At 37.3% G+C, this 11,708-nt stretch overlaps 9 protein-coding genes across 9 annotated transcripts; 4 read left to right on the top strand and 5 right to left on the bottom strand.

Moving 5' to 3' along the window:
* Window positions 1–211: 211 nt before the first annotated feature.
* Window positions 212–2,279, top strand: FDP41_010171 (uncharacterized protein; the record flags this gene model as incomplete). The annotated part of the gene is made up of 3 exons (XM_044700440.1): window positions 212–663; window positions 759–1,654; window positions 1,735–2,279. The coding sequence occupies 3 exons, from the start codon at window positions 212–214 to the stop codon at window positions 2,277–2,279; spliced, it is 1,893 nt and encodes a 630-aa protein (XP_044556281.1).
* Window positions 2,280–2,772: 493 nt separating this feature from the next.
* Window positions 2,773–4,059, top strand: FDP41_010170 (uncharacterized protein; the record flags this gene model as incomplete). Its single annotated transcript, XM_044700439.1, has 1 exon — window positions 2,773–4,059. One exon carries the CDS (start codon window positions 2,773–2,775, stop codon window positions 4,057–4,059), a length of 1,287 nt encoding a protein of 428 aa, XP_044556280.1.
* A 207-nt stretch (window positions 4,060–4,266) lies between these two features.
* On the top strand, window positions 4,267–5,352 carry FDP41_010169 (uncharacterized protein; the record flags this gene model as incomplete). Its single annotated transcript, XM_044700437.1, has 1 exon — window positions 4,267–5,352. The coding sequence occupies one exon, from the start codon at window positions 4,267–4,269 to the stop codon at window positions 5,350–5,352; it is 1,086 nt and encodes a 361-aa protein (XP_044556279.1).
* A 145-nt stretch (window positions 5,353–5,497) lies between these two features.
* Window positions 5,498–5,860, bottom strand: FDP41_010168 (uncharacterized protein; the record flags this gene model as incomplete). Its single annotated transcript, XM_044700436.1, has 1 exon — window positions 5,498–5,860. One exon carries the CDS (start codon window positions 5,858–5,860, stop codon window positions 5,498–5,500), a length of 363 nt encoding a protein of 120 aa, XP_044556278.1.
* Window positions 5,861–5,898: 38 nt separating this feature from the next.
* Window positions 5,899–6,267, bottom strand: FDP41_010167 (uncharacterized protein; the record flags this gene model as incomplete). Its single annotated transcript, XM_044700435.1, has 1 exon — window positions 5,899–6,267. The coding sequence occupies one exon, from the start codon at window positions 6,265–6,267 to the stop codon at window positions 5,899–5,901; it is 369 nt and encodes a 122-aa protein (XP_044556277.1).
* Window positions 6,268–6,694: 427 nt separating this feature from the next.
* Window positions 6,695–7,201, bottom strand: FDP41_010166 (uncharacterized protein; the record flags this gene model as incomplete). Its single annotated transcript, XM_044700434.1, has 1 exon — window positions 6,695–7,201. The coding sequence occupies one exon, from the start codon at window positions 7,199–7,201 to the stop codon at window positions 6,695–6,697; it is 507 nt and encodes a 168-aa protein (XP_044556276.1).
* A 539-nt stretch (window positions 7,202–7,740) lies between these two features.
* FDP41_010165 (uncharacterized protein) lies at window positions 7,741–8,550 on the bottom strand (the record flags this gene model as incomplete). Its single annotated transcript, XM_044700433.1, has 3 exons — window positions 7,741–7,954; window positions 8,035–8,335; window positions 8,481–8,550. The coding sequence occupies 3 exons, from the start codon at window positions 8,548–8,550 to the stop codon at window positions 7,741–7,743; spliced, it is 585 nt and encodes a 194-aa protein (XP_044556275.1).
* A 391-nt stretch (window positions 8,551–8,941) lies between these two features.
* On the top strand, window positions 8,942–9,769 carry FDP41_010164 (uncharacterized protein; the record flags this gene model as incomplete). Its single annotated transcript, XM_044700432.1, has 1 exon — window positions 8,942–9,769. The coding sequence occupies one exon, from the start codon at window positions 8,942–8,944 to the stop codon at window positions 9,767–9,769; it is 828 nt and encodes a 275-aa protein (XP_044556274.1).
* A 190-nt stretch (window positions 9,770–9,959) lies between these two features.
* On the bottom strand, window positions 9,960–11,673 carry FDP41_010163 (uncharacterized protein; the record flags this gene model as incomplete). The annotated part of the gene is made up of 3 exons (XM_044700431.1): window positions 9,960–11,044; window positions 11,159–11,287; window positions 11,472–11,673. The coding sequence occupies 3 exons, from the start codon at window positions 11,671–11,673 to the stop codon at window positions 9,960–9,962; spliced, it is 1,416 nt and encodes a 471-aa protein (XP_044556273.1).
* Window positions 11,674–11,708: the final 35 nt, after the last annotated feature.

Genomic DNA, 11,708 nt, shown 5'->3' with positions numbered 1-11,708 from the left:
GCCTACATTACCCAACAAAGAGCTCTCTTAAATAAGCATCCTTTATTGATCACAGAGTTTTAGGAGGTTTTTAATAAAATTTGGCGCTCTGACTTTCAATTCCATTCACGAGTGGAAGATGCAACAAATTATTCAAAAAAAAATTGAGAAAGTCAGAGCCCACTGTTGCACTCTTTTGAACCGTCATCAACAAGCCTACTTTTCCGACAATATGAATCTCTCGGACAACATCAGCAATAATAGTAACTGTACAATGACCATGATGACGAAGACGGATCCCATTTCATTCAGAACCGATTTTTTGGAAGGCTTTCATCGAGTTCATGTTGGCCATTTTGCTTCAATTCCGATTGTGTTGCCATCGAACAACAGCCAACAGTCATCATCATCCAACCACAACAACAACAACAACATTCAAGATGAAGAAACTAATTTAATGGCCTCCGTGGATGGAACTACTTGCTTTCTAGATCAGGATTACCAAGATTGTAAAACTAGGCTCCTCATGCAAAGCTTCTTCCTGCCAAAGGCTTCCATTATCAATATTTCAAATTGTGGAAGGAAGGAAGTACAGAATTTTATCAAAATGAGCAAGAGTATTTCAGTTTTGGACAAGGCCAATGAAGAAGTTGGAGTTGGCAAGAATGAATTTGCTTATTTGAGGTAGGTTGGGAATTACTTTTAAAAGTGCCACTTCTTGCAAACAATTTAACCCTATTTCGAAATACCAACTTTTAAATAACAACGAATACTAACAGTGACTTGTGGAATCAAATGTTCAAACTACCTCAAACGATGCTCAAATATAGTGGCAAGCATGAGAGTTTTTGGAGAGGAGGAATATTCTCCACCTTGTATCGTTTTATTACTCGTGATTACGAACACATTTTTGATGAGAATAGAGATTTTCAATGCATCGATAGTGGGTCAACTCAGGACAGCAAATACTCAGGTGACCTAATAACTTCTTCCTTCCTGTCAGGTGACATTGTTAGTAATAGTACCAACATCAACAAAATGAAACTCGATGGCACCTTCTTCATTGGCTTCAATCATCAAAGAAATAAGGAAATTCGTGAACTCACTCGTCGTATGGTGTCTGCGTTGGCAACTGAGGCATCGACCACGAGAAGTGTCATCCTTCCTCAAACAACATGCGTTGCTTCTGATACCATTGTATCACCCACTTCATCGAAACAGCAAAAGCAATTTCTCGATCAAGCCTTCCAAAGTGGAACCTTACTTCCTTTCTTTGGATCTTGTGAGCGTAATGACACCACTGGAAATCAATATCAAGCCGAAAACGAATTGAGTTTGATGCTTAAATTGTTTCTTGAGACTCAGTATACCTTTTTCCAAAAGCTAGGCTCCAAACCTAAGAAACGTTTTGTTTCTGGTCTTACTTGTGTCGGTCCTCTTGTTACATGCTTTGTGATGCGAAGATATCATACTGTTGTAGAATCATTCGAAAGTGATATCAGCTTGAAGAAGAATAGTAGTAGCAATGTTGAACCAATTTACGTCATGCAACCTTTAGATACATTCAACTTGTCCAACTATGACGACTTGTTGAGATGTGCCAAATATCTCACTGGCGTAAGAAAATTAGGAGAATCTCTTTTTGCGGAAGTGAGAAATGCTCTGAGACATCTTTGTGGCTTGCCTTTGTTGGGTTGCAATGAGAAAAGACATTAAACAGTGCTCAACAACTTTCAAATGAGAACAATCAATCAGATTCAGATCCAAGTCATGACAATGGTTCTTTAGTATCATCCAATCATATGGGAAATGCTCATAACCCTAATGAGAAAGTCAAGAATTCAAATCAACAACATGCCAAATCTTCTTCAAATGCCAGCAAATCCAACGTGTCTGTTAACCAGCAACTGTCTGTATCTCCAAAAGCAAACAGCAACAGACGAGAAGAAAGAACTCCTTCGAGTGGTGAAAAAAGAAAGCAACCACCCACGCCAGCGAATGGCACCTCCAGCATTAGTAGTAATGGAACAGCCACGCAAGAATCCAAGTCACAGTCTAGTTCACAGGTTCAAAAGAAGCAAAAAGTGAACGCCAGCACTGCCATCTCACCAGAGAGAACTTCTAGACCAGCAGCGGAACAAACACCAGGAGAGCTGACGATGATGAACAGCAACAACATCACCAATAATGAGGAGACAAGTCAAAGGTCCACTCAACAAGATTCTGTTTCCAGCAGTGCTAACGATAGTGAACGAATGATTGTGGACAATCATGAAGCTTCAAGTGACCTTGATGAGTAGATAATCTAAGGTAAAATATCATTATTGATTGGACACAATAAACCTTGACACATCTTTCCAAACTGGCTCAATGTTGCTGTTTCTCAATTCTCACAGGCATAGGAAAATTACAAACCTGGGTAAATACTTGGTCCTCTCTGAAATCAATGCGGTCGGTAAGCTATTTCGGGCATTAAAAAAGCCCAACAACAACAACCACGCATCAACTTCGACCATCAACTTCAAACGTTCACTCACTTCTAAAGCGTTGGCAGCCGTAGTCTTCGAGTTGGTACCCACCTCCTGTTTTGTCGGATTGGCAATTTCAAGAACAAAGGAATCGCGGTGTTGTTGTGAACGAATTCAGAATCCGGATTGAATCGATCTTTCTATTTCACATCTAGAAAATTGAGTCAAGTTTGTCAAACTCTCACATCTCTAGAAGAGATTTCCAAAGTTATTCGTTGGAATATACTTTGCTTCTTCCGAATTCTTCTCGCTTTCTTCTCACAAGATGTATCAACCAAATAATAATAATAATAATAACAACCAAAGACCTTCATCATCATTAAAGAGTAGTACGAGTAGTAGTAGCAACACCAGCGGTATGGCCTCATCCAATAATAATATTATTAACAACAACAACAATAGCAATCATCATCACTTACCAATCATCATGATGGGTCATACCAATCCAAATTCCATTCAATCACAACCACAGCAACAACAACCACTTCTCCAAGCAACTCCGAGTGCTCATTCTCTCCTCGATACAACAACTACTTCTCCATTATTTGGCTTTTATCAACAACAATCATCTCTTCCTACAACCTCACAGCTTCAACCATCTCAATCATCACATCAACAAGATCAATTATTTGCTTCCTTTCTTCTCAATCATTACCTCTTGTTGCAACAACAACGAGAAATGCATCAACAACAGCAGTCACAACAAAACGAACTCTCTCCAAATCAACTTCAACAGCAAGCCATGATTAATAACATGATGTTAATGATGTCCATGATGAATCCGATTCCTAACGTTATTTCGCCTTCTCCAAATTTACCCATATTGGATTCACAACACTATTCACAACCGCCCATCCTTCAATCAGTGTCATCCTCTAGTAACACATTTGTCACTAATAATAATAATAATACTCTGTCTTCTCTTCAAAATGGAACCTCTTCCGATGTACCTACAACAGCCATCTCCATTCCTGAACCACTTTATGAATTGTATATAAAACCGATTTTAATGAGTTTGCAGAATTGTGGGTTGTATTCAGGCTCGAATCAACCACAACAACAGCAACAAAAATTGCAAGAAACTCAGCAACATGAAAATCAACTCACTTCAAGCAGTGATCATATCAGCAATAGCGGACTCCTATTGTCACCAGTGAACATGACCAGTAGTGACAATCAACAACAAAATGAACTGACAATTACATCACCAATTTCATTCTCCGTTGATGATTCGAATTTAAGAGCAGATCATAACAATAATCAATCGATGAGCGAAATGAATAATGTAATTTCACAACAAGCATTACTCGAAAGCTTACTTTTGGAAGAAGGCTTGGCCTCAGTTGTGGAATTGTTGGAAGATCAATCAAATATTAACAATAATACTAACTGTAATATTTCAAATTGTGACAAAGATGAAGAAAAGAAACAAGAAGCTCACAAACATTACGATCCAAAGTTAAATAAGAAAGGTCTCAAGAAGAAGCGTAAATATATCAAATCAGGTCTATACAAAAAGACAAGGATGGAAATTTTTATTTTCGAGTGGTGACAGAGCAAGATTAGCTCAAATCAATAATCCATCCAACAAACAATCAGAGGGCGAACTTGGTCACAATGAAGATTTCGGTCCCAATGAACATCAAGGATTTTACATGGAGGATGAAAACAGCTTGATAGGAAGCATTGAATCAAAAACAGTGGTGCATCATCAAGTGGTGGTGGGATTGGATTTGGTCTAAGTGGAAGCAGTTCCTTGATGAATTCATCACAACAAATTCAGTCTGACAAGTCCATGAATCGATGTGGCAGTTTCCACGATTTATTAGGAATTGAGGACAATTTTGATGGTAATGAAAAACATGAATTTTCTAATGGTGCCGCAGCAAGTAGTAGCAACAGCGGAATTGGTGCAGTTAATCCTTTTGCTTCCCCCACTCAGCCTAATGATGAACAGTTACAACAGCTTGGATTCGAACGATATTTTTCAGACCAATTGCTTCACATTGAGAATGGTGATGGCATGTCTGGGGAGGAAACGTCACAACTGAAAATTTTAGTATGGGCTCAATGGCAGCTCTTATCGGATGCAGAAAAGAAGAAATATATTGACCTTTCACTCAATGGTGACATGACAGAGACATCATATATTGCTTCGTCACAACCACAACAATCACAACTACCAATACGTAGAGATTCCAAGAATTCAATGGATGACACAACCACTACAGGAAGTAACATGTTATTGTATCCACAACCTAATGCCACTATTGCATCCACTCTCTCAAACAATAATTATAACAGTAAGAAGAGACCATCTGTAAATGAATATGAGGATAATGATAATGGAGAGCATCAAGATAATGCATCGAAGAGAGCGGATCTTTCAAATCGAGTGAAGAAACCTATCAGTGGTTACAACAGCTTTGTGAAGAGTGTGTTCCCTACGTTTCAAGAACAGTATCCAGATGTGGATAAGAAACAAATTACCAAATTGATAGGTCAAAAGTGGAAGTCAATGAGCGAAGAGGAGAAAAAACCTTACTTGGAAATTGCAAAACAAGCTCAACCAATTGTCAAGAAACCACTCAATGCTTATAATATTTATTGCAAGGAAAAGTATTCACAATTTAAAGCGGAGAATCCCACGCTCCCACCCAATGAGGTGAGTAGAATGGTCGCTCAATCATGGAAGAATGCTAGCAAGCAAGAGAAGCAAACCTATTTTGAAATGGCAGATCAATGGAAGAAGGATCATGGCATGCAGGAAACATCTGCTGCTAATGGTCATGAAGGATCTTCCACCGACGATTTAAAACCAAAAACAAAGAAGAAAAAGACGTAGTATTGAAATAATAAAATAATAATATTATTTAATTACCAATCTTGCTAATAGATCTAATGATCTATGAAAAACCGTAATTTCGTTGAAACAGAATGTTCCTTACAATGAAAGTTATCAATATATTGCAATTCAAAGAAAGAAAGCCTTAAGGTTGGTTGGACTTTTCTTTCAATTTTTGTAATCTCTGCTTCTCAATTTCTTGGAGAATTTCACGATGATTTATCTGAGGTACTGCTCGCATTTCTTCCGTTGGTTGACTTCGTTTGACCACTTCTTCTAGAACTTGGTCTTGTCTCTCCTTATTCGCCATACGTTGTTGGCCTTTAACTGCCATCCATGAAATAATCATGACAATGGCTAAAATTACAAGCGTCAAACGAGCAGGAATTTTCTTTCTATTCGAGGGACGAACTCTAACTTCTCCATACAATTTAATCATTTCATCAATTTGTTCCTTGGCGTAGTGTTTTTCATCCTCAGTAGCTGTAGGGTTCATTAATAACTTCATGAATCGATCGAAACGATCGTGGTCCTTAATCCACCATCTCATCTGTTGTCTGAAAGTAATTTTTTTATATTCTGCCTTCTCATCAATTTGAGCTTGTTCCCAAGCTTTTTAAATTCATTTGGATCCATATTTTCGAAAAATTGCTTTTGGAAATTGTCTCTAATTTGTTCTCTTCTTTGTGCAAATTCTTCTGCTTCCAGCTGCTCTTCACGTTCTTCTCTCATTTTCTCGTAGGCAGCTCTTGAATTTGGTGGTGGGGGTGGAGGATTTGTAACTTGAGAGGATGCTGCTGATGTTTTGGGTGGACTGCTCAGAGAGGAAGATCTACCCAATCCACCCGAAAAGAAAGGCTTTCTATTCGAATGTTGTTGTTTTTGTTCATTGGTTGTATTATCCTTCATCATCATGGATTGATGAAAACAAGAACAAGAAGCGGCAGAAGATTTTATTCGACTTGATTGAAAATTTTGTAACCACCATACGGATCCATATGATGATGATGCGAATGATGAAACATTGCCTGCATGCAACAACGAAGGATGATGAAAAATCGTTCTTGATGATGAAATCATTTTTTTGAAAAACTAATCGGGCCGACCAATTAAAAATTCCCGAATACGTGTTTCAAAAAGTTGTTATAATTATAATCTGAATTGTTACAGAATGAATTGTTGAAAGAATTGATGATGATAACTTCCTAGTATTTATTAAACAACCATAATAGTAAAAAATTAGAGAAAGTTGCTTAATGATTAAAACCATCATCAGCAAGAACATTGAAATAATCATCATCGGTCTTTCTTCAAATTTACAGTGAGTCATTCATTCAAACCCTTAATGATGGCGACGATCATGGGCCACCTGTTGCTGAATGGCCACAATAATTCCAGCTAATGAAGCACATACAATAATCAACACATTAAATCCAAAGAGACCCCAAAAGAAGGAACGAGCCAATTCTCCAAATCTTCTCGCTTCTGGAACCACATTAGTCCTATATTTGAACACAAACAAGTACGGAATACAACTTGCAAAGGGAGTACAAAAGAAGAATAAGAACAAACTCGTAGCAAAGGCAGCAGCAAAGGCATTCCGAGCCTTATTGATTTGTTTGCTCTCATAGTAATCATCGTCTTCATAGGTTTTCGTGGTGAGCGGTGTGGAAGCACTGGAGGCTGCTCCAATATATGGAACCGTAGTGGGTTGGGCATGATAGTGATGATGCTGCCGAGGAGGAGGTTGTTGAGACAAATAGGGTTGTTGCTGAGGAGGTTGTTGAGGTGGGTTAGTGTAGTAGGTGTGAGGTGGAGGAGGTTCTTGGAAGGAAGGAGTTGGATCCATGGTGTTGAGAATGTGATGAAAAAGCAATAGATGAAGAATTGATAATATTAACAATAATATTGAGGGTTGTGTGCTCTAAAAGTGTCACAGATGTAAACCTTTTTCACAGTAAGATGAAAATCAAAAGGTGATAACTACAACAGTCAAAGGAGATTTAGCAGTGAGAGCGACAAAGAATAATTAGTGTGTTTTTTTCACTGCTTGTCGATAGTGAGTGAATGATGGATCCAACACCTCGACACGACAATTTGAGGAAAGAACTCTTATTTGGATAAATGATGAGTTTGGAAAAAAGGCACTCTAGTGCATTGGTCGTATAATGTTTCAATTAATGGATGAAATAGGTTATAATGCTTCTATCTAGACCTTACTTACATCTATTAATTAATTGAAACATTTTCCGATGATGGTCATTTGGATATCATGAATTTCACAGAACATTATCATATTTAATGCCTTTCTTCAATGTAAATACAAATAATAATTTAAATCAGACTAAGAAGAAATCAAAAGGACACACAAGTGTAAACCTCTTGCAATTATTGATATGGAGGATAGCCACCATAAGGAGGTTGTTGTGGTGGATAGCCGCCATAAGGTTGTTGAGGAGGATAACCTCCATAAGGTTGTTGAGGTGGATAGCCACCATAAGGTTGTTGCTGTGGTGGGTAGCCATATCCTTGTTGAGGTGGATATCCGTATGGTTGTTGTTGTTGCTGTTGAGGAAAACCTTGTTGTTGAGGTGGATTTTGACTATCGAGTTTGTGTTTCAAAGAAATTGAATTGTCAGAATGGATTCACTTTTGCTTTCATTGATATTCATTATCACTTACCCAAAATCTTCTGCCAATAGTTCAACAGTTAACAAACCCTTCTTGGAGTAGGTTAATTTCAAATCAACGCGTTCAGGAATTCCTCTCGTAAGTGTTCCCAATGCAATGGTTGCTTTTCCTATGATATCATTTCCTCCAAATCGATCATAATCATAAACTTCAAAAGTGATCGATTCTGTGGCAGCATTCACTGTGGGAGGAATATCAAAGAAGAGAGTTGTGTTCCAGGTTGGATTACAAGTCTTGTTGACATGATCGGTTTTGTGAGTCACTCCTGCCACGGTGGCTTTCACATAGGGATCTATGAGGATGTGAAATGTCATGATCATTCACATCAACAACGTCGGTTGAATCAAGCCAGAGTGTCACGCCAAATATGATCAGTGGGATGATCATTGTTATTTGAATTTCAAAATTATCGAATATATATAATTATTAAAACCTACCTGATGTACCTCCAACGTCCTTTCCTTCGAGATCTCTTGCTGAAATGATGGTAACTTTAAGACGGCCCATGATGATGACTGTTGTGTGATGTGGTTGGTGGTTGTGTGAAATTTCGGAAGTGATAACTTTGATTTTTTTAATGTTGTTATGACTTGCGAACAATTGTTTCACAAACCCTTTTATGTGCAGAAAAGTGGTTGTTCATGAAAAATCCAAAAGTGAACTTAAGAAAGGGTGCTCTTTGGGGGATAGTCGTATCTGCTCTTTTATGAGCCAGGAGCATTAGAACTTGGCAAGTTTCGAAACAAAGGTCGCAGTGTCATTCATTTTGTCTGTCTGCAACGGACCATTCAATATTGAATAATTTTCCTCAAATGACTCAAAAGTTTTCACAGAAAACAGTGCAATTGTAAAAATCGGAACCACCTCGAGTTCTTTTAGTATTTTCTAATTGGAAAAAATGTCTTCTCAACAAGAAGAACGACAACACTCCGAGGAAGAAATTGTGGAGTTACAAGATGAAGAGCAAGTAAAAACAACAACAAGTATTACCAACAAGGAGCAAGAGGAGCTTCATCAGAATGTATCGGAACACAAAGAAGAGCAACCACAACAGGAGGACACTATGGATGATGAAAAACCGAAAATTGTAGAAATTGATATTTCTCAACATGTACACGATTCTAGACTTTCCTTTGATCTCAGATCGGATCTTTCTACGGTTGGTCATGATCCGAGCAAGATTGAATTTAAAGCACCTTTGGCTGGAGCTATTTTGAATTTAATTTATTCGATTGTTTATTTAATATTATCATTGATGGAAATTAAGTGGAAACATGATTTTCTTGAAAAATATGATGATGATCATCATGATAAAATGGATGAAGATCAAGTGGAAGGTTTGACCTTTGTTGGATTATTTTGTTTGATCGTCGGAGCTGTGATTAGCTTGATTGGATCTATGGCTGGAGTGTTAAGTTGTTGTTTGTTGTGGAAGAAGGAACAAGTTATGAAATGGATGAACCGAACTAACAGAGCATTTGTGAATATTTCCTTGTTGATTGCAGCACTTTGGCTTGCCTCGACTATTATTTCTATAATTCCATTTGGAGCGCTCTATCTCATTATGAATTGTACAGTTTCTATTGCTGACTCTAAAACTGTAAATGTGTTGCCAATTTTGGGCATTTTGTTGGGTGGTGTGTTTGTGGTATTCTCAATTCTATTGACAAGAAGAATATGGACCAATAAGGCTCATTTTGGCGATTATGGATTTACCTTTCATTAGGGTCAATCAGAGTCGCTGTGCCAATATTCCAACCATGATTCATTCATTCATTAGCCATTGAATCCTATTCCATTCAACAAAAAATTGAATTCTCTCTAATTATTTATTATTAAATAACAATCCATAAATGTCAAATTTCGAATCAAATCTTTGACAACAACTCGGATCACCATCATTCCACTCAGAAAGGTTAAAGCTTACTCATTCTTGGTGCTGTTTGAGATGACTTTAAAATTTCCAAAGCCACTTTCTGACCAGTCTCCATTGCTCCGTGAATGGTCGCTGGTGAGTGTTGACAGTATGCCTCTCCAGCAAAATAAATTTTCGAATCAATAGGTTGACCCAATACAACACGTGGTTGTTCAATATAATGTCTCTTGGAAGCATCAGTGGTGAGAGCAAAACTATAGGCACCTGCCACATGATGAATATTTTGCCAATTTCGAATATCTCCTCCTAAATATCCGTCATTGTTGTCATTCAAGTGATACGTTTTTTGAATGAATTTTCTGAAATGTTGTTTGATTTCTTCGTCGGTCATGTGAAGAGCATTATCGGCTTTTCTGCTCATACTGAAACCAGTGATAAGATGTCCATATTTTTTGCATTGTTCCTCAGAAGTAGTTGAGAACCAATATTGTGCAATAATTGGATCCTCGTCACCAACGACCACGACATTGACATTTGGCATTTGTTCTGCCCAGAAAGGGTTCTTATATCTTAAAATAATTTTCATACCACCATGCATGTGGAATTGGTTTTGAATGAGATGTTTCTTTTGTGGTGACAAGTCTGGAGTAAATTTGATTTGTCTATTTCTTAATATGGTAAGAGGAACAGCCAAGATTACTTTTTCACATGTAATTTCACCATTATTTAGCTTAATCAAATTTCCTGAATAATCAATGCTATGAACAAAATAATTCAGTTTCACTTGTTTTTCCATATTCACCAATCGGGTCAAATAAGGAATAATTAAATCCATCGTGTTTGCTCCTTCCACATGAAAATTCAATTCACCAATGTTTGTATCTTCTCCACTCAGCTCTTCTTCTTGAGCTCCTTTTGCACTGTGGGTGTTGATACAACTCGAATTCGTTTGAGCCAATACAGAATCAATGAGAGTGTGATATTCTTGTGGAATTTTTCTCCAGTCAAGCCATTCTTTGAGAGACATGTCTTGAGATTTTTTCAATTCTTCATCGCTGACTAACTGCTCGAGAATTTTGATAGTTTTTTGAGCCACAGGATGGTCAATTTCATAAATTCTTCCATCTTTGGTAAGTGAGAATATCCATGAGAAAAATTGTAAAGTGTGAAATTATTTTCGTTTTGAATGAACAAAATGAATTGTTCATCAATAATCGCACCAATAGATGAGGTACTTACTGAGAAGAAAACCCAATCCACAATCCTTTGGATTCGTTGCAGAAAAATTAAAAACAACTTTCAATGGTATTTTCAACTTGTTCACCAACACGTCCCACAAAATACTTCCTTCTCCATGAACAAATTCGCCTATCATGTTCAAGACATGTTAGACATTTACGAGGTCATTTATAAATATTTTGAATTTTTTCACACACAAAAATTGTTGTGCAATTTCCATTTTAGTACAATTTAAAAAATTACATATTTTAACAATAATTTTTCATCACATGATAATCATCCTCTCTGCACTCAGAAAAATAATTTTACATACCTCCGAGTTCAATTCCTCGTTCTCTATTCGAGCAAACTCTTCCTCCAATTCTTTCACTTGCTTCCAAAATCATAAAATCATGTTGATCATTTTCAGCGAGTGTGTTTGCAGCCGTTAATCCAGCTGCTCCTCCTCCAATGATACAAATTTTGTAATGATGACGAGAATGTTTGTGAGAGGACAAAGTTTGTTGCTTGTTCATGAATTTTTTTCGAAAATTCAAAAAACAAATTGATT

This window comes from Naegleria fowleri (assembly GCF_008403515.1).
Source record: "Naegleria fowleri strain ATCC 30894 chromosome Unknown tig76, whole genome shotgun sequence".
Lineage (NCBI taxonomy): Eukaryota > Heterolobosea > Eutetramitea > Acrasida > Naegleriidae > Naegleria > Naegleria fowleri.
The sequence above is the reverse complement of the archived record's forward strand: the minus strand, read 5'-3'. Positions and strand labels throughout refer to the sequence as shown.